Genomic DNA, 20474 nt, shown 5'->3' with positions numbered 1-20474 from the left:
AATTTAGCTCATCTTCAGGATTAGGTATGTGGTTCCAAAACTCTGTCCTAACCCCACACTAACTCATTCAATGTTTGGTAAACGGTTATTGAACATCTTCTGTAAGTATAACATTGTAAGTCTATACCTCGACAATAGATATATGTAAAAAAAACTCATGAAAATTAACTTTCAGCAGTTATGACTTTGAGCTAAATGCTTTAAATATATCCTTCATGATTCCTTTCTTAAAAAGCATCAATCAACCACCAAGAGTTGGTTGACTATTAATTGAATATTACATCTGAGATTTTTTTATTTGTACCATTCAAGATAAAGAATTATAATCTGGGCCACTTACACTTAAGAAACTTAGAGTTTAGGGGCGCGTGGGTGGCTCAGTCAGTTCAGCATTCAACTCTGGATTTCAGCTCAGGTCATGATCTCTCGTGGTTCGTGAGATCGAGCCCCGCATCAGGCTCTGCGCTGGTAGTGGGGAGACTGCTTGGGATCCTCCCTCTCACTCTCTCTTTGCCTCTCCACAACTTGCTCTCTCTCTCTCAAAATAGGTAAACATTAAAAAAAAAAAAAAAAACACCTTAGAGTTTAGTAACATACTAACACGTGCAAAAAATAGTGTTAAAACACGAGATAAGTAAGGATCAGTAGTTATCAACCCTTTATCAGCCATAACATGCATAATAGAAGACATGCCTCCTGTGGTCTTACCAGTTTGTGTCACAGCCCTATAAAACTTTTGTGAGGAAGTAACACTCACCCATTAACAGCAGGTATATTAGTCATGGTCTTTCACAATAGGCTGCAGCCCCTTTTCTCCTACTAAAAAACCCTGTAAGATGAAAACCTTACCAGAACACAAGAAGGAGTGAACTACAGGGATAACTTGGAATGCTGTATAGCTCACAAAAATCATAAACCTTTAACAAACTTTAACCTCTGACTATGTTATAATGATTTACTTGTGAAACATCAGAGTGTGCCAAGAATGTGGCTGATAACTATTGATATAGACTGTAAACTCCAGCAGTCCAGAAAAGAGTTTAGGATGGCCAAGGGATGGGTCAAGGAAGAAGTGAGATTTGGACTAGGCCTGTCACAATTGAGCCAAATTGAGAGTGGTGGAGAAGACATGGGCAGGTTGCTAGAAAGGAACAACCGAGAACAGAATCAGAGGTGAAAGGAATTGGATAGGAAGAAAGCAATCTGATTCCAGAGCAGAGGCATCCCTGGGAAGAGAGGGGTCAATAAGATCTGAAAGTTAGAACAGGGCACCAGAGGCTTGAATAACCAGACCTGGAAGTTGAGAGTTGATGTAGCAGGTTGTAGGGAGGAACCCCTGCGGATTTACTGAAGAGACCAGGGAAAAGAATGGAGGGCAAATGTGTAGTCATGAGCACCACTATAGCAGAAGTGAAGGGATGTGCAGTAAGGGAATCCCATGCTGGGCTGCTGCAGAAACCTAGGTGCAGGGAGAGGTGTGGTAGCAGCAGCAGAAGAAATGCAGAGAGAGGCCCCTCAGACTGCCTGAATGAGGGTGAGGAGAGGAAGCCAATGAGAGTGGCATTGACAGCCACTAGGAAGCCGATGCGAATTTACCAGTTTATAATGGGTCTGTGTGGGCTGCCTTGTCCTAAAACTATGAGCCTTTTCCTCTGAAACCAAGACTTGAGTTGAGGAATAGCTATACATACTGCAGTAGATACTACAGGACAAAACCACACTGGAGTATAAACCAAACAAATTCTACAGTAGGGCCAATGGCACATGAGATCAGAGGGAAGGCTAAATGGAGGTGAGAGGGAGGGCTGAAGCGATCCTTTTCTGGAATAGAACAGGTTTCAATTAAAAGAGTAGACACAGATTTGTAAAAGTAGTGGAGAACTTCCTATGTAGGGAACAGGATGAATTTTCCAATGGCAGCAGGAGGGAGTAAGAAAGGAGATCGCAAATAAACTGGCCAAGTGGTATTGGGAGTCTGGGAGGGGACAGAGTGAGGAGAGGCAGTGTCAGCTCAAATGCCCTTTTTCTGTCAGAAAACAGAACAGGATGTGGACAGGTGCTTTTTATTTTATTTCTCCCAGTCGAGCTTCAGTGCTGAAAAATCCTGGCACAAGGGAAACTGGATGCCAGTCATCCCATGTGTGAGCTGCCCCAAGAAGAGAGGATTGAGGAATCTGATTCCAGAGCCACAGAGAATCTGTATACAGGAAGTGTCCCGAAAATAGTGCTCAAGAGAGATCACATGGAAGCACTGGGTGGGACGAACTCCAGGGATAAAGAACAGCACAGAAGATATTTAGCTGCCATCCTGATTCTTGTTCAGAATAGGCCTTTGTACCTCGAGGGAAAAACACCTTAAAATCCTGGCCGTGAATTTCACAGTCATGGCACATGGTGGTAAATTTCTGGATTAAGGTCAAAATGGACCTCTACATGTAGTCCAAAGAAAATTAAAAAAAAAAAAAACCTCCTTTCAATAATTTTCAAACCCCCACATAGAAGGAAATTTATGGGGGAAGCTTTACGAAAACTTTCAAGTTTGATTAACCATTTTGGGTGTTTAATCAAGTTCAAAATGTCCATAGGGCACAATTCTAAAATGTCTTGCTAATAAAAGCATTTTATAGCATGTTTGCTTTGGAAAACTTCACATGAACAGATATGGAATTTGGGTTGTGGTACCTATAAAACCTGTAAGTTCACATTTGGTTAGTTATAACATCAGTTATTGTTACACTTTTTTTAGTTATACAACAGAAAGTTGAGTCTCTTCCAGATAATTGAGACTAGGATATGCCGAACACCAATATAAACCTCTCTCTCTCTCTCTCACTCTCACCCTCTCTCTCCCTCCCTCTCCCTGTGGCAGGGCATGGAGGAGAGGTTAAAAAGAGGGAGCTTAAATGAACCATATTTGCCTTTCACAACATGTAAGTGATCTTCCTCCTTCGTATTTAATTTGGAGACATAGATATTCGTTAGTAAATATTTCCATAAGTCAAAGATAATATAAATAGATTGACTTGTTTTTGTGGCTTATGTGATTTGAGTTTGTTTTTTATTCAAAGGATCCTGAAGGATCAGAAGTGGACATTATGGAAGAAAATGATTATACCGGAATCATCTCTTTTCCTGACTTCAAGATTCCATCCAATCCTAAGTACTTTAAAGTATTTGTTAATATAAGTTTTCTCTAAAAAGCACATCTGGAACTTTTGGTTGTGAGGCAGATAACCAATCAAATGGAGCCACCTAGTGCTAACAAATGGTGTAAGCGTGAAAGAAAGGAGGCTGTGAAAAACAGTGCCCTTGTGATGAGCACCGGGTGATGCATGGAAGTGTTGAATCACTATATTATACACTGAAACTACTATAACGCTGCGTGTTAACTAACTGGAATTAAAATAAAATAAATAATGAAAAAGTAGAAAGACCCTAAAAAATGTTCTTCAACAAAAAGGGCACAACGTAAGTTTGAAACAAAATGTAAGTCTAATGAGAAGTGAGGCTCAGTTTCTGGCAAACAAAAACCTCCCACTTCTCATCAATCCTCTTTATATATAGAAATAAAAATTTGGGAGAGACAAAAATAGTCCCCAGGATTTTTTTTTTTTTTCATTAAAACCATCAACCCTCTACCCTTCAAGGAACCTAAGAGACTATCAGTCTAAAAGGCTGGTATGGTCCCATGCCTTGCTCTGAGAGTTATAAAAATATTGGTCCTCCGTAGTCTTTGTCTGTGTAGACTACCAGAAGACAGATTTCAAGAGGGAGAGTGTTCTCAGAGCCATTTCTTTTCTTTTTTCTTTTCTTTCTTTATTTATTTAGGCCTCATGTGAAAAGGATTTAAGGTGGCACCTAGGTGGCTCGGGCGGTTAAGCATCTAACTCTTGATTTCAGCTCAGGTCATGATCTCATGTTCATGGGTTCAAACCCCATGTGCAGAGCCTACTTGGAATTCTCTGTTTCTCCTTCTCTCTCTCTGCTTCTCCTCCCATGCTCCCTCTCTCTCTTTCTCTCTCTCAAAATAAATAAGTAAACATTTTAAAAATGGATGTAAGAACAGTTTAAACTGCTCAATGTAATAAAATGAATTCAATGTAATAAATATTTAGTGAGCATCTTCCTGATATGTGCAAAGCACATAAGGAATGAATACACAAAATGGAAATGAATAATCCACAGTCCGTGTCTTCATGGAAATTATAATAGAGTAAGACAAATAAGTGTACTTATATCTACCCTATGACCCAGCAATAGCGCTGCTAGGAATTTACCCAAGGAATACAGGAGTGCTGATGCATAGGGGCACTTGTACCCCAATGTTTATAGCAGCCCTTTCAACAGTAGCCGAATTATGGAAAGAGCCTAAATGTCCATCAACTGATGAATGGATAAATAAGTTGTGGTTTATATATACAATGGAATACTACTTGGCAATGAGAAAGAATGAAATATGTCCTTTTGTAGCAACGTGGATGGAACTGGAGAGTGTTATGCTAAGTGAAATAAGTCATACAGAGAAAGACAGATACCCTATGTTTTCACTCTTATGTGGATCCTGAGAAACTTGACAGAAGACCATGGGGGAGGGGAAGGGGGGGAAAAAAAGTTAGAGAGGGAGGGAGTCAAACCATAAGAGACTCTTAAAAACTGAGAATAAACTGAAGGTTGATGGGGGGGAGGGAGGGAGGGGAGGGTGAGTGATGGGCATTGAGGAGGGCACATGTTGGGAGGAGCACTGGGTGTTGTATGGAAACCAATTTGACAATAAATTTCATATTAAAAAAAATAAAATCAATTTGAAAGTTAAAAAAAATAAATGGCTAAATATAACTTTAAAACAAAATCTCCTTATAGTCATTTTTCTGACCTCTGGAAGGGAGTTTGCAGTTAATTTGCTGTTTGCAATTAATTCACTGAAGATGCTCTAGAAATGTGAGTGAAGTTGGGGATTTAATTTTTATAATGCATACTTCCTTGAAAATATTACATGCTCTATCACACAGAACTGATCTTATTATTTTATAACTATTATCATTTCTCCAACTTCATCTTGTGCCATTTGCTCCCTAACAGATTTTATTTATATCAGACATGGTAGCCCCTCACGATCACTACTTTTCTACCCCAGTACCTTTGCACATGGTGTTCCCTCTGCTTAGAATGTGCTTCACCTTCCTCTTCACAAGGCTGGCTTCCTCTCATTCTTTGGTACACAAAGTAAATGCTCCCTTTTCAAAGAGGCTATTCCTGGATGCACCATCTAATGTAGTCCCTCTCTCTTTCCCTTTTTTTTTTACTCTCTTATTTATTTACTTCATGGTACTTACCTCAATGTTACATTTATTTATTTGCCTCTTTATTGTCTGTTTTTGCCCACTGTTGCATCGTTAACACTTCAACATAACAGGCACTTGGCAAATATTCATTGAATCGATGATGATGATGATGATGATAGTCACAATATTAAGTATATTGATTGCATAACCAACATGCAAGATAAATAGCATTTTTCTCATTTCACAAATGAGGTTAAGCAACTTGCCCAAATCCAATTTGCCAGCAAATGGAAAAGTGGGAATTACAAATCTCTTGGACTGTAGCTCTATGAAGACAAATTCTTCCATTTTGTTCATTTTTATCTCCAGTTGTTTCTCCAGTGCTCAGTAAATATTTTTAAATACAGGTTGTTAATTAAACCCAGGTCATTTTCCTCTTTAAATGAACCATGCTTTGTCTCTAACCATAACTTCTTTTATGTGAGGTGTGCGCTGTATCATCTGGGTAAGCTCGACTTGTATCTTTCTACAAACATTGTCCTACTATAGTGCGGATTTTAGTATTATGTTAGTATAATTATGGTTTAGATTAATTAAGTTAATCCTCAAGTTTCACAAGCTCTTCAAATCAAAGCCATTGACTAGATTAAGACAAAATTCCTGAAAAAAATAACAATATATGAAGAACTAATTACCAAACAATTTCTATTGTCCTGAAAATGCTCAATTATTTGTTTGTTACTTAAAGTTCTACACAAATAAAATACATTACATAGGCTAAATGCATCTCTACTTACTTTCTCCTCTTTATTTTGTTTTAACATTTATTTTATTTTTGAGACAGAGAGAGACAGAGCATGAGCGGGGAAGGGTCAGAGAGAGAGGGAGACACAGCATCTGAGGCAGGCTCCATGCTCTGAGCTGTCAGCACAGAGCCCCACGCAGGGCTCAAACTCACAAACCGTGAGATCATGACCTGAGCCAAAGTCGGACACTTAACTGACTGAGCCACCCAGGCGCCCCATTTTCTCCTCTTTAAAACACGAATCGATTGGATTTCCTCTGGGCAAATTAAAACTACTTGATGACTTCCATAATTTTAAATATTTTGCTTCCACAGATACGGTGTGTGGACAATCCGAGCTAAATATAAAGAGGACTTTTCAACAACTGCAACCGCATATTTTGAGGTTAAAGAATATGGTAATTTGTGATAATTAAAAGCTTACCTGTAAAAAAATTAGTGTTTGTGCACTAATGCTTTCCATTAGTGAACTTACGGCAGAATCAGTCCCAGATGCAGAGGCAGCCCAGCTGGCATGGTTGTAAACAGTGGCTGGGGGGGGGGAAGGGGTGTGTGCTCATTGTTGGAAGGCCTAGGCTCTGGCTCTAGCATGCCTTTGTTACCCTCCAATAAGCTCACAAACCTCTCTGGACTTGTGTTCCTCATCAGAGAGCCAGAAGAGACCTAGTCCCCCAGGGAGCTTGACTAATGACAGTCAAAAATTATGATTTTAGGAGAAACTTAAGTAGGCTGAGATGAAGTGAGCAGAACCCAGTAAGACGAATTATTTACTCAAGTCATTGAAACGAACGAGAGCAATTGGGTTTGCATCCCCCAAGTTCAGTGCTATTTTCCTTCTGGCTCACTAATCCCTAATATATTTATCTGAAAACTTAAGATATTCTTATTTCGGAATCAATCGTATTAATGGACTAATAATTAACATATAAATGGCTTATCTTTCCATTCTTATAGTTGTTTACTAGAGTATTTATGTGCTTTGATATCAAATTTAACTTTGTTTTGCTTGAAGTCATTTTGTATTCCTCCAGGAGACTCATAATAATATGGAGAATAAATCCACAGATGTTAACGATTGGCAAACAAAACAGTGACAAAAAATAACTTGTTAAGCTGAAACAATTTCAAAGGTTCTAGCCTCTCAATAACCTATAAGCCTACCTGATCCCACTCCCTCCAAGTATGTTTGCTGCTTCTCGTGTATATCTAGAATTCATCCACCTCTTACCATCTGAGGCCATCCTCATCCATTCATCACCAGGCTCCTCCCCCCACCCCCCCACCCCCCCCAGACTACTGCAAAAGTCTCCTAATTGCTGTCCCTTCTTCCAAGCTATTCTCACTTGGTATTGGCCAAAATAATCTTGAAATGCAAATCTCATCATGTTATTTCTCTATTGAAAAGTCCCCAATAGCTCCTCGTTCCTTTGCTAATCGAAATCAAAATCCTTATTGTGAGCTGGCCCCTGCCTACCTCCTCTGCAGCCTCATTTTATACCATTCATCCTCTTATTTCCCTCCAGCAATGGTGACTTTGGACACAATGTTCCACCTGCCCAGAACACTCTTCCCCTCCCCCACTACCTAGCCAACTCCTACTCATGTTTCAAGTCTCAGCTGAAAAGCCATTTATTCAGCAAATCTGTTCCTAACTTCTCTTTCCTGGGAAGGATTCTCTGTAATGTATATTGGTTTTCATAACTGTGGTATAGGTGTTTTTCTGTGTAATTATTTGCTTACCACTGTCTTTACTGCTTGACTAATGAGCTCATTAAGGACAAGGTTTGTATCTTTCTGTTCACTGGGATATCCTTGTCAGTAGGAGCATGCCTGCCACATAGCAAATAGGTATTAGATGAAAGGATGAAATGTTTTCCTCCATGTCATATCAGAGAGAACACACCTGCCTTCATCTTTGGTGAAATAGGGAATGCACCCTAGAGCAACAAAGTGCATTCCTCTTTATTTCCATGTTGTCAGCACAGAGCCCAACGTCAGGCTCGATCCCATGAACCATGAGATCATGATCTGAGCCGAAACCGAGAGTTGAACACTTAACTGACTGAGCCACGCAGGCGCCCCAATTACTCAATTTTCTATTAACAGTTTCGCTGGTTAATAGAACTAGAATCTATGGGACCCCTGGGTGGCTCAGTTGGCTGAGCGTTGAACTCTTGATTTTAGCTCAGGTCATTATCTCATGGTCATGGGATCAAGCCCCACATTGGGCTCTGCACTGGGCATAGAGCCTACTTGGGGTTCTCTCTCTCCCTCTCTCTCTCTCTCTCTCTCTCTCTCTCTGCCCCTCCCCCACTCGAGCACTCTCTCTTTCTCTCTCCCTCAAGAAAAAATTAATAAAGAATCCATAAGCCCTGGTACACAGCTTTAGTATAAAGAGAAGGCAGTGCTCTTTTGACAGGTGAAATTCTTTTTTCTTGAGCAATCAAGATACCAGAGAGAGACAGAGAGAGGGAAAGAACTCCTTCCTGTCTACCCTAATTTTAAATTTTGCATGAATGTTCTTTCTTTTAGCTAATTATAAGCTTTCTCTTCTTGACTAAAGTCAAAGTTTTATGTTGGAATTTGGAGACTGGATGGGTTTATCTATAAGACGAAAAAGGGAACTGTTAAATCAGCCAGAACTTTCCTCTTCTATTTTAAACTTAGCAAAACTCATGGAGCATATACTATGTTTAAGACTCATGAGAAGCGTGGGAGGGGGAGAGATACAAAGATACATAGAGTATAGCCTTTTTGGTTTTCAAGGAGCTTATACTTTAGTGAATAAATGCTGTAATCAAAGTATAAGCAAAGTGCTTCTGGTACACAGAGCTGGATAAACATCTGATGGGTAGAGTAGGAGGTGTCCCAGAGATATTGCTGACAGTGATGAGAAGGAGGATGACAATGGCAAGGTGGATGTTGTATTGATGTCACAGCTTGTCTAACTATACTGGAAAGAAGGCTACTCTAATTTAAACGGTAAAATTGCCTCTTTGTTTTTATTTTCAGTGTTGCCACATTTTTCTGTCTCAATAGAACCAGAAAATAGTTTCATTGGCTATAAGGACTTCAATGATTTTGAAATTACTATCAAAGCAAGGTAAGAAAGTTTTCTTTTTTCTTTCTTTTTTTTTTTTTTTTTTCAGATTATCCAATTAAATTGAGTGCTAACTCTTGTTGGTGATAGTTGCCCAAAGTGAGAAGTGTGATTCCTCCATCCACTTTATTGAGATATTGTTGACATGTAACATTGTGCAAGTTTAAGGTGTACAATGTGTTGATCTAATTTGCATATATGTTGCAGAGATCTGTGATTTACTGGCAGTGTTTTTCGTGACTTTGGGATTGACTGAGGAAACATCGGGCTTATAGTTTATTTGTTTTGATTTTTTGCTCATTCTGATTTTAGTTTTGTTGGTTACTCAACAGCAAAAACTCCTAAAGTTTTAAGTTCAATGTGTGTGTTTAGGAACCAGTGTGACATAAGGATATTGGGGTTGAATGTGAAGACTTTATTTCTCGTCATTTTTTAATGGCTTAATCAACCAGCTAATGCCGCATGACCTCTTCAAGACCCAATGCTTTAAAACCACAACCATTTACAACACAGCTGGGCAGTTCTGCTGATCTGGGCCAGGCTGAATGTAAGCGGTGCTCACCTGTGTGCCTGGGGTCAGTTGGCAGCTCACCTGGGGGCTGGCTGGTCTAGGGAGGTCTTATTTTCATGCCTGGCAGTTGACTTAGATTGGCTGAAAGTACAAAGATAATTGGACTGTGTGTATCTTTCATCATCCAGCAGATTTGTCTGTAGTAGCAGCAATGCTCAGAGAAAGAATATAGAAGCATAAAAGTCCATCACTTCTACCACGTTCTTTTGTCCAAAGCAAGTTACAAGACCAGCCCAAAGGAAACATTTCTTTTATACCTTTTACCCACGAGGAGCTCCAAAGGTGGTAGATATATGGGGCAGTGGAGAACTGGAGTTAGTTTTGCAAGCAATCTCCCACAAAAGCTCAGGTCATTTAAAAATGACAATATAATATCATTAACCAATTTGCGTAACTATATGTGTTGGGCATCTTTCTAAGTACTCTGTATATATTAGCTTACTTAATCTTTATGAAATCTCTATGAGATAGTTACTATTTCTGTCCCCATATTACAAATGAAGAAACAGAGGTACATAACTGTTAAGTAATTTGCCCAAGATCTCACAGCTAGGAAGTCACATGGTCTGTCTGGTTTCAGGGTTCAGGCCTTTCAACACTATCCTACACTGCCTTTCTTGGTAGCATTTATTCCTAAAATAGAGTGTTACTTAGTCTAAACCAACATAAAGACTCATTTGACAGAGAATTAACAAAGTGACTTCTTGTAGTTTATTTTTTTAATGTTTTATTTATTTTTGAGGGACAGAGAGACAGGGTACGAGCTGGGAAGGGGCAGAGAGAGAGGGAAATGTGGAATCCACAGCAGGCTGCAGGCTCCGAGCTGTTAGCACAGAACCCTATGTGGGGCTTGAACCCATGAACTGCGATATCATGACCTGAGCTGATGTCGGACGCTTAACTGACTCAGCCACCCGGGCGCCCCAACAAACTGACTTCTTTTAATGGAGGAACTTACTTTATGTGTGCAGACCACGGATAAGGGAGGTTAGCTCTAGCGATAGTATTGTTTTCTACGCAGCAAGTTTCCTTTAGCCTCTCTTTAGTTCTAAACTAAAAAAAGGAAATACAAAGTTAGAATGTTAAAAAAGAACTTGTCTCCTCTAACAATGAGATTGAGCGTGCTGCTTCTAAAGGTGTAAAAGAAGGTAGGGCACAGTGCTTCACTGACACCAAAATCATCAAGGAAGCAGTGTTTCCTGATCCCGGACCTGAGGTCTTTTGATCTCCTCAAGCAAGATCCGTTTTGTTTTTCATCTAGCACAGAGTCATAAAAATCCGCACTTCGGCTTTATTATTATAGCTTTATGAGGATGAGATATAATAGGGGATGGGAGACACTTTAAAGTGTATCGAGTGCTTTATGTATTTTCGAGTTGTTATAGTTGATCTGAATTTCATTATTGTAACCATGTTAGCAAAACAATTTTATGGCATTATTGTTTGGCAGATATTTTTATAATAAAGTTGTCACTGAGGCTGAAGTTTATATCACTTTCGGAATAAGAGACGACTTAAAAGATGATCAAAAAGAAATGATGCAAAAAGCCTTGCAAAACACAATGGTAAGACGTTAAGACACGTGCGTTCCCTCGTACCTAAAGATGCATCACAAAGGCTGGAGAAAAGTCACTTCCAGATCATCTAGTCCAACCCCCCATTTTACACAGGTGTGCAAGTCGAAGCTAAAATGCTCTCTTGGCTTCCCCTGGGCCTCAGGATGAAGTCCACTTTGTGTGACATCAACCTCCCTCACCAGCCTTTCCCCTTTCCCTCTCTCCTGTTCTGGTCACTAGTTCCTGGAACTCTCACTAGTCTCTCTTGCCTCCAGGTGTTTGCAGTGCCGCTCCTGCCTGGGAATGCTCTGTCCCTTTGTGGCTTCTGCCTCTTTGTGGCCTGGCTAATCCCTTCCTACTCTTTAAATCTCAGTGTTAACACCCTTTCTCTGAGAAGTCTTCCCTGACTCCCGTCAATTAGGTTGGCTGCCCCTGCCAGCTCTCGAGCCTCCCTTACTGGAGTATGTTTTGTACTTTATTACAGTGTTCTCAACCAGAGACGTTGTTTATGCCCAAGGGCACATTTGGCAATGTCCAGAAAACATTTGTGGTTGTCACAGCTGGGAAGGAGGGGGGTACTACTGGCATTTAGTGAATACAGGCCAGCATGTTGCCAAATTCCCGCAATGTGCAGAGCAGCCCTAACAACAAGTTATCCTGTCCAAAATGTCAACAGGGCTGAGATTGAGAAGGCCTTCTTTACTGCAATGGTTTAGTTGCTTCTCTCTCATCCTCTACACTGAACCCTTTGTGGGTCTGAATTGTTCCCATTATATGCCCAAAGCCAACCTGGTTCCTGGCAAATGGAAGGTGCTCTATGAATATTTCTGAGTGAATGAACTCATTGGGAAGTTATTTGCTCATGGTCAAGAGCTAGTGGTTGCCGGAGCTCAGATTAGAGCCCTGGTCCCCTTATCCCTTGTTCAGTGTTCTTGACACTATACCTCAGATGATAAGGGCTCATGTCATTCTACTGATTCTTGTATATTCTTGTATACATTCTACTCATTCTTGTATATTCTTGTGGTTTGTATCATCTTGTGGTTTGTATTTAGCCTATGTTTTTCCAAAGAGTTCTGTTTATTCAAGTTATAAATCAGACACCTCTTTTTAATGTAAGATTTTATGCTGGACACTGAGATTTGAAGGTAAATAAGACAAAAGTCCCTGGCCTCAAGCTACTGGATTTTAGAAGAAAAATAAGGCAACATCTATTTCACTGTTGTGGTTAATAATTAAATAATATGATATGACTTAACTCTATGTCCCTTTACCCATTGGGTGTTTTTAAGTTAGTGTTTCCATGTGTACGCAGTGAAGTCCAAATTAAATATCATAGAACCCAACAAACTCTCAGGAGCAAAAGTGAACTAAAAGCAGGCCCAGAAACATGGGTGACAACTCAAAGATTAGAAGAAGGAATCTGTGTCAGCTAGTATAAAAAACAAAAAACCAACAACAACCAACCTTGTTGAACCATATAGTGTTTAAGACTCTTCCTATACGTCTACCCAAATTAAGTTAGAAAATAGTATTCTGGGCTCAACTGTAGACTCAATCATTCACTCTACTGGTGACAATAAACTACTCCTCTGATAGTTGCCTTCTATTTAGAAGCTAATAAAGGCAGATTTTGTTAATTTTTCCCTTCTCTGATGTCGGACGCTTAACTGACTGAGCCACCCAGGTGCCCCACCAAACTGAAATACCTCTTTCTGAAAATACCTCTTTCATTTTCTCTGAAATACCTCTTTCTTCTCTGAAATACCTCTTTCATTTTCCATTTTCAAAAAGTTGATCAATGGAATTGCTCAAGTCACATTTAACTCTGAAATGGCAACTAAGGAACTGTCCTATGAAAGTCTGGAAGATTTAAACGACAAGTACCTTTATATTGGTGTCACAGTCATAGAGTCTACAGGTAAGTTTTCTTTTTCCTTGAATAATATTTAGACAGCATATTAAAAGTATAAATAATTTCTAAAATTCTTTCATATTTTATTTTCTTCCATAGCTAAATATTCCTTTTCATATCATTAAAAACAGATTAGAGTAGAGCTCTGCCACTCTATCATTAGGTCTCTATCACCCCATGTGCAAAAATGGGATAGCACTGCCCAGTTGACATCTTGAGTAGCCTAGCAGGCTATGTGACTTGAACATGTAGCACCCCAATGTTCTCACCTGGTAAGAATAAAACTCTAAATGACATTAGGTATGTACAAATGTTTGATAAAATGCTATGCAAATGGAAGATACTGCATTATCCTTTAGTCTCCTTATCCGTACAACGATGGTGTTGAACTATATACAACCTAAAGCCCCTCTCAGCTGTAATATTCAGGAATTCTATCTAAAATCAGAGATAATGGTTTTAAAATGGGTACAATAATAGCATACATATAGGGTTGTGGTGAGGATCAGAGAGTCAATATATGCAAAGCACTTAAAATAATACCTGTCAGCTAGTGAATACCATATAAGGTGTTAGCCCCCCTCCTCCCCCTTCCCCTCTATCTTCTTTTCTCCTCCCTCCCTCCTTCTTCCTCTCCTGCTCCCTCTTCTCCTTTTCCTCCTCCTCCTCCTTCTTTCCACTTATTACTTTCTTAGCATCCTTAAAACTATCTTAGTGCTCTCAACCCCGACTCCAGTGGTTTGTAATAGTCATTAATTATTACTCCAAATTCGGTCAATTTGTCTTACTTCTGGTGTCTTGATTACTGATGTTCTTTATATTTTCAGGTTTGTATTAAACCCCCAAACTAACTTGAACAAGTTATGTAACAGCACTAGCCCCTCCTTTTTGTGATGAAATGAGAGTTAGACCACATGATCCCTAAGGCCCCTTCCACCTCTTTGTACTTGTCCTTGAAGGGTAGTAGAATGAAGAATGGCAATAATTATCCAGTTATTGAGTACCTTGTATTTATCAAATGTTTGATAGATGTTGGAGAATGATACTCCTTGCCCAGGATGTTACTTTTGACATTATTTTAATGTTTGTTTTTTACTTTTATTCTTTCTCAATTTATTTCAAATAAAGTCAGTTTAAGCTACATTTATGAGCTATTCAAAGAGTGTTGCTAAACATACAGGCTTACAAATATGAATGTGTGTAATCCCAGCATTCAAGTGGCTTACAAACTAGCATCGGCTGTAAGACAGGTAAACGAAGAATTCTGTTATAAGCAGGAATTCTATTTGACCTCTAGGCAAAGTTCTTAATGCTACTGACCTTCAGAGGTAGGTGAGCTCCTAGATGATTGCTGAGCAACCAAGTATAGCACCCTGAATGTAATCAGTCTTGAAGGATAAGTAGGGTTTTGAGGCAGGGATGGTAGATGGGGAGAAGTGGGACACCATCCATAGAGAGGACATGCCACAGGTAGCAGGCAAGACTTGATCTTTGAGATTATCTGGCTGATTGTCCAGTTGGCCGAAGTATAGGATATGCATATGGATGTTACGGATGTAATATTGGAAAGGACTTTGGGGATACTGGAGCTTTGTATGTTATTGGGCCCCTGCCAGTGGACTCTCAGGACTCCCTCTACCTCAGGCACTCTTTTTCTGTTTTCCTCTCCATATCTCTCCATATCCCTGTGCTCTACAGGTGAATCCCTGCAAAGCTTAGTGCCTAGTCCTTTCCCTCTCTCCATAATCCCTTGTACATATTCAACTGAAACTCAGGCCACTGACAAAAAGTGGTGGCCCTTCCTCACCTTCCTCCCCAGTCCAACCCTGTAGCTCTCCTTGTACAAGCCTTGGATATAAGGCTTTGGAAAACACCTGAGGTCTAAACTTTTCTCTGCACTACCCCCTTTGAACCAAGACTACTGATAAATGAATGAGTGCAGGAATGGAGCAAGTAAGTGACTAAGTCTGTGGAGACATACACAGGTCAAACAGATCCCCGTAGGGATTGGCATATTCTTAAAAAAGGTCAACGTGATGCATGTCATTTCTTTAGGTGGATTTTCTGAAGAGGCAGAAATTCCTGGCATCAAATATGTCCTCTCTCCCTACAAACTGAATTTGGTTGCTACTCCTCTTTTCATGAAGCCCGGGATTCCATATTCTATCAAGGTAGATGAAGGAGGGAAGGTTGCTGAATATGGTTCTCTTTTTCTGTTTACAGAGAGCATGGGGATGGCAAACAGGGGAGGGAAGCTGGAGAAGGGAATCACAGAGGGAATTCATTTGTAAAACCTGCTCCTTAAGATGCACAAGGAGGTGGGAAACTGCTGGCCAGCTTCAGCCTCAGAGTGATTTCAGCCTGTAGGGCAAGTGCCGGTATTTAGCAAGTAGTCAGGTAGCCTGTGCTAGGCATTCCCTTAAAAAGCATTGCATTAAGTTATATGTAAATAAAACACCGTAAGTTTATAGTTAAAAAAAAATGCCAACATTTGGGGCGCCTGGGTGACTCAGTAGGTTAAGTGTCTGACTTTAGCTCAGGTCATGATCTCAGAGTCCGTGAGTTCAAAACCCACGCCAGGCTCTGTACTGACAGCTCAGAGCCTGGAACCTGGAGCCTGCTTCACATTCTGTGTCTTCCTCTCTCTGCTCCTCCCCTGCTCATGTCCTCTCCCTCCCTCTCTCTCTCTCTCTCTCTCTCTCTCAATCTCTCTCAAAAATAAATAAAAAGTAAAAATTTTAAAAAAGTAAAAATAATGCTAACATTTAAAATTATTTGGTGGCATGTTCTTCAAAAGCCTTAAAACAGAAATATCACTCCTTGAAAATAAAACCCCTTTCTCTCCTCATTTTCTACTTCCCATGTGTCTTATCTGAGTTTGCATTTCTGTGCTTTTCAGTCTGCCCCTGTGGTCTTTGTATACACCTGTCTCACCTCTCTCTGTGTTATTCGCCATCCTTTCCATTTTGGCTCTTTCTGTCCTTCTCTGTTTCTCTCTTTCTCTCTCTCTCTCTCTGTTTGCTTCCTCCTTCCTTTTTACTATTTTCTCTCCTCCCTCTACTTTTCCTTTTTAAAATATTGGTAGTATAGCGTTAATGTGTTCATTTGACTTTCTAATTATATTTTATTTAGTGTTTTATATTTCACTATATATAGTACATGTTATAATTTATAATATAAAAAATATAATCATTTTTAAGATGAAAATTTTTGTTCCCTGTTCTTAGCTTAGAAAGCTAGAACAGAGTGTTTTACTTTTTTATTCTTTGAAAATGTGTTGCTATTAAAAATCAACTTTAGTATAATTAAAATGTGTTACTTAATATTCACTGTGGGTCACTGGCTTTTAAGAAAGAAAGAGTTACCAAGCTAAAGCAAGTTTTGTATGTGCTTAAAGTATCTAAATAGAATTAGGCCGTTCTATAATCTAAGGCCATGCCTCTCTCTACTGAGTTAAATGTGAATAATTTATACTTTGGTGGGGAAGAAGAAAAATTATTTCAGAATTGTTCCGCTTTAAAAAAAAAAGTGATGAGCTGCTGAAATGGATCTGGACTGTTCTGGCAAACAGGTGCAGGTTAAGAATTCATTTGACCAATTGGTAGGAGGGGTCCCGGTGACCCTGAGCGCACAAACGGTCGATGTAAACCAAGAGATGTCTAACTTGGAGTCGAAGAAAAGTGTAACACGTTCCAGTGATGGAGTAGCTTCGTTTATGGTTAATCTTCCATCTGGAGCAAGGATGTTGGAGTTTAACGTGAGCTGAATTCTCCTGTTGGACTTTCTGGGACAATGTGTGCTTTTTGACTGTGTGTTTTGGCTAGTGTGCAGAACAGATGCAGCAGATTTTAAACATGAGTCCAGAGAACAGATCCGCAATTTTGCATTCAAAGGCGGGGGGGGGGGGGGGGGGAAGGGGGGGGCGGGGGGAAGGCACTAGAGGCAATATGCTAATCCATTGCCTGGTTCTTGAGGAAGATAAATCTATCATTTTCTATTTGGGAATTAATGATTTTCTCTTACATTAGCAAGACTTTATTAGAATAGGTATAGCTTCGGAATAAGTATAGCAGTGGAAGTCAGCGGTAGAAACATTCTCTCCCTCACCCCCACTTCTTATCTTTTTTCAGGGACACAAAGGGGTCACACATGGAAGTCTCCCTTTTTCCTAGCTGCATAAGCCACTCTACTTTAGAGCTCAGTTAACAGGCTTCTCTCTCAGCAACTAATGTTTAAGTTCCCAATCCGCCCCCTCCCCATAAATGATTAGTTAATGCACATTAATGACAGTGACATGCATACATTCACTATCATCTACTAAGCCCTTAGGAAATGCTAAGAGCTTTCTGTTGAACACATTTAATACCCAGTTAGTCAGCTCTATGAATTAGAGAATATTTTTGCCATTTTGCAGCTGTGGAAATATAGGCTTCTAACCTCTCTTGTGATTAACTTATCCAGAGTTAATAAATGGTGGCTCTGGGATGCAAACCAATGCATAGCTCACTCCAGAGTGTGAGCTCATAACCCCTTTGATAGCAAAGGGGTTATTAGCCATGATATCATTTCTGCCCCATTCCATATTTATAAGTACACTTCCGTGATGCTACTTTACAATGAAACTGGGCCAGAAAGTCTGTGCGATGTTCACTCCTGTCCCCAGTCCTCAAGGCCTCCTCTTGCCACCCTTCTCTTACCCCCAATCCCTGCCAACCCATGGGAAGAGGAGTCCCCAACTTGCCAGGACATTTCAGGAAAGGTGCCAATATTTGTTCCGGAAGCATCTTTGCCTCTCCCCTTCACCAGACTTTCCCACCATGGCTCATAACCCCATATTATTCCAATTATTGTCCATAGTCTTTGTAAAGTTACTTGATATCACAGCTGTACAAACATTGGAGTAGTGGAGGGTTTTTTTTTTTTTTCCTCTTTAGCATCTGGTGTTGTGAAAGTTAGAAATTTATAAAGCAAAGAAAGAAATTTACAAGGTATGTTTCATAAAAAATATTTCATCACAGTCCACATATCTTTTTTGAAATTTCCCTTTTCAGGTCAAGACTGATGACCCAGATCTTCCAGAAGAAAATCAAGCCGGCAAAGTTTACCAAGCAATAGCATATTCATCTCTCAGCCAAAGTTATCTTTATATTGACTGGACTGGAAACTATAAACCTTTGCTTGTGGGAGAATATCTGAATATTATTGTTACCCCCAGAAGTCCATATATTAACAAAATAACTCACTATAATTACTTGGTAAGTACAGTAATGATAGATTTAAAACTATCTATTCCCCCACCTTGAACATTTCTCTTTGCTTACAGAGGAACATTAGAATGACCCCTTATAGTTGTTTTTACAAGGTACTTTCAAGGACATAATTCAATTTGATAATCAGTTTTTTCAAAAACCTTTGAGATGGGTCATGATTTTCATGACCATTTCCCAGATGAGGAAACTGAGGAACAGAGAGGTTAAAACGCTCACCATGGTCACTCAGCTTGGAAGAGGAATATTTTTTTATTTGAACTGGGAACCTCTGACTCCTTATCTGATACGCCCTTCTCCTAAGAGAGCCTGATTACTCCACAGAGACTGATTAAATTTTCACATTACCTCTGCTCTATTTCATGGCCAAAGATTACAGGCCTAAACCTATTTCAAGTATGTGCATTTCATTGGCATAAAAGGGAGACTCAAATCCTGCTCTTAAGAGTTGAGTCATATGATATCTACCCCAATTCTACCCTTTAGCAACAGCCCTATTACATCCCTTATATTAAACAAAGGTGGCCAATCAAGCCTATAGGTGAAACCTAGGACAGAAGGTGGGGGAGATCTTAAGGGCTTCCTGACATTGCCAAAGAAATGGAATGAATTATTCCAGTGGCCAGGCCAAACAGGTGGTGATAGCTTTTTCAACATTTTTGAGAAAGAAGTTTAAAAAAATAAATGAGGAACACAGATCATATTGATGGATGAAGAATTATGGGACCTGTTTAGGAACTATGTACCAAAACCACATATGCAGTCTATTTAAGTTTGAGGACAATTTAAGTTTGAGAACATTTTGGGTTCATGTGATTTGTAACTTGTTTTTTAGCCATATGCCTCCAATACAGAACCTAATCTCTGGCTTTAAAACTTAATTCCCAGGGGTGCCTGGGTGGTTCAGTTGATTAAGCATTCGACTTTGGTTCAGGTCATGATCTCACGGCTTATGGGTTCGGACCCCGCATCAGGCTCTGTGCTGACAGCTCAGAGCTTGGAGTGGGCTTGGGATTCTGTGTTTCCCTCTCTCTCTGCCCCTCCGCTGCTTGCACTCTGTCTGTCTCTCTCTCTCAAAAATAAATAACATTAAAAAATTTTTAAAAAAGGGCGCCTGAGTGGCTCAGTTGGTTAAGCATCCAATTTCGGCCTAGGTCATGATCTCACCGTTCCCGAGTTCCAGCCCAGCATCAGGCTCTGTGTTGATAGCTCAGAGCCTGGTGCCTGTTTCAAATTCTGTCTCCCTCCCTTTGCCCCTCCCCTACTTGCACTGTCTCTCTCTTTTTCTCAAAAATAAATAAACATTAAAAGAAAAAATTTTTTAATTAAAAACAAAACCTTAATTCCCAAATAAGATGCACTCTATTCATGCATCTATTTTGTTTTAATCAATAAAACAAAAGAGATTTTAGTGACAGCATGATGACTTTAAATAGATTTGGGGTCAACTCTTAGCTCTCTGATTTCCTAGTTATGTGATTTTGAGCTAAAATCAGTATGACATTTAGTTAATTCCCAAGCCCCAGTCCCTTTATCTATCTACACAGTGGGCATAATATTCCTATCCAACTGACTTGTGAGAAAGAAAAGAATTAAGTAAACGGAAAGGTTCCTGACCTTTCCTGGTTCCTGTTAACCAGGAACCTTTCTTTCTCTTTAACATACTTTCTACTCCATCTCCAAGCTCCATATTGAAAGCAAAACTTTTGTTTTTTAACATGGTCACTACTGCTGTTTATTTTTAGATTTTATCTAAGGGCAAAATTGTCCACTTTGGCACAAGAGAGAAACTTCCAGATTCATCCTATCAAAACATAAACATTCCAGTGACACAAAACATGGTTCCTTCAGCCCGTCTCCTGGTCTATTACATCGTCACAGGAGAGCAGACAGCAGAGTTGGTGTCTGATTCAGTCTGGTTAAATATCGAAGAAAAGTGTGGCAATCAGCTCCAGGTAAGCCACAAATTATGAGTCAC

General features: G+C 39.7%; 1 protein-coding gene across 1 annotated transcript in view; it reads left to right on the top strand.

Moving 5' to 3' along the window:
* LOC112865031 (complement C5) overlaps positions 1 to 20474 on the top strand; it is an 86392-nt gene that overhangs the window by 11073 nt on the left and 54845 nt on the right. Inside the window, exons 5-13 of the mRNA XM_025931246.2 lie at positions 3069 to 3160; positions 6403 to 6485; positions 9100 to 9190; positions 11209 to 11323; positions 13109 to 13235; positions 15285 to 15400; positions 16801 to 16986; positions 18281 to 18484; positions 20242 to 20451. Of these exons, the coding sequence (XP_025787031.2) occupies positions 3069 to 3160; positions 6403 to 6485; positions 9100 to 9190; positions 11209 to 11323; positions 13109 to 13235; positions 15285 to 15400; positions 16801 to 16986; positions 18281 to 18484; positions 20242 to 20451 (1224 nt within the window). The remainder of the gene's footprint in view (positions 1 to 3068; positions 3161 to 6402; positions 6486 to 9099; positions 9191 to 11208; positions 11324 to 13108; positions 13236 to 15284; positions 15401 to 16800; positions 16987 to 18280; positions 18485 to 20241; positions 20452 to 20474) is intronic.

The sequence above is a fragment of the Puma concolor genome, chromosome D4 (genome assembly GCF_028749965.1).
Source record: "Puma concolor isolate L17-30 chromosome D4, mPumCon1.1.hap2, whole genome shotgun sequence".
NCBI classification, from domain to species: domain Eukaryota; kingdom Metazoa; phylum Chordata; class Mammalia; order Carnivora; family Felidae; genus Puma; species Puma concolor.
Note: the sequence above shows the minus strand (reverse complement) of the source record. Positions and strands in the feature narration are given on the sequence as shown.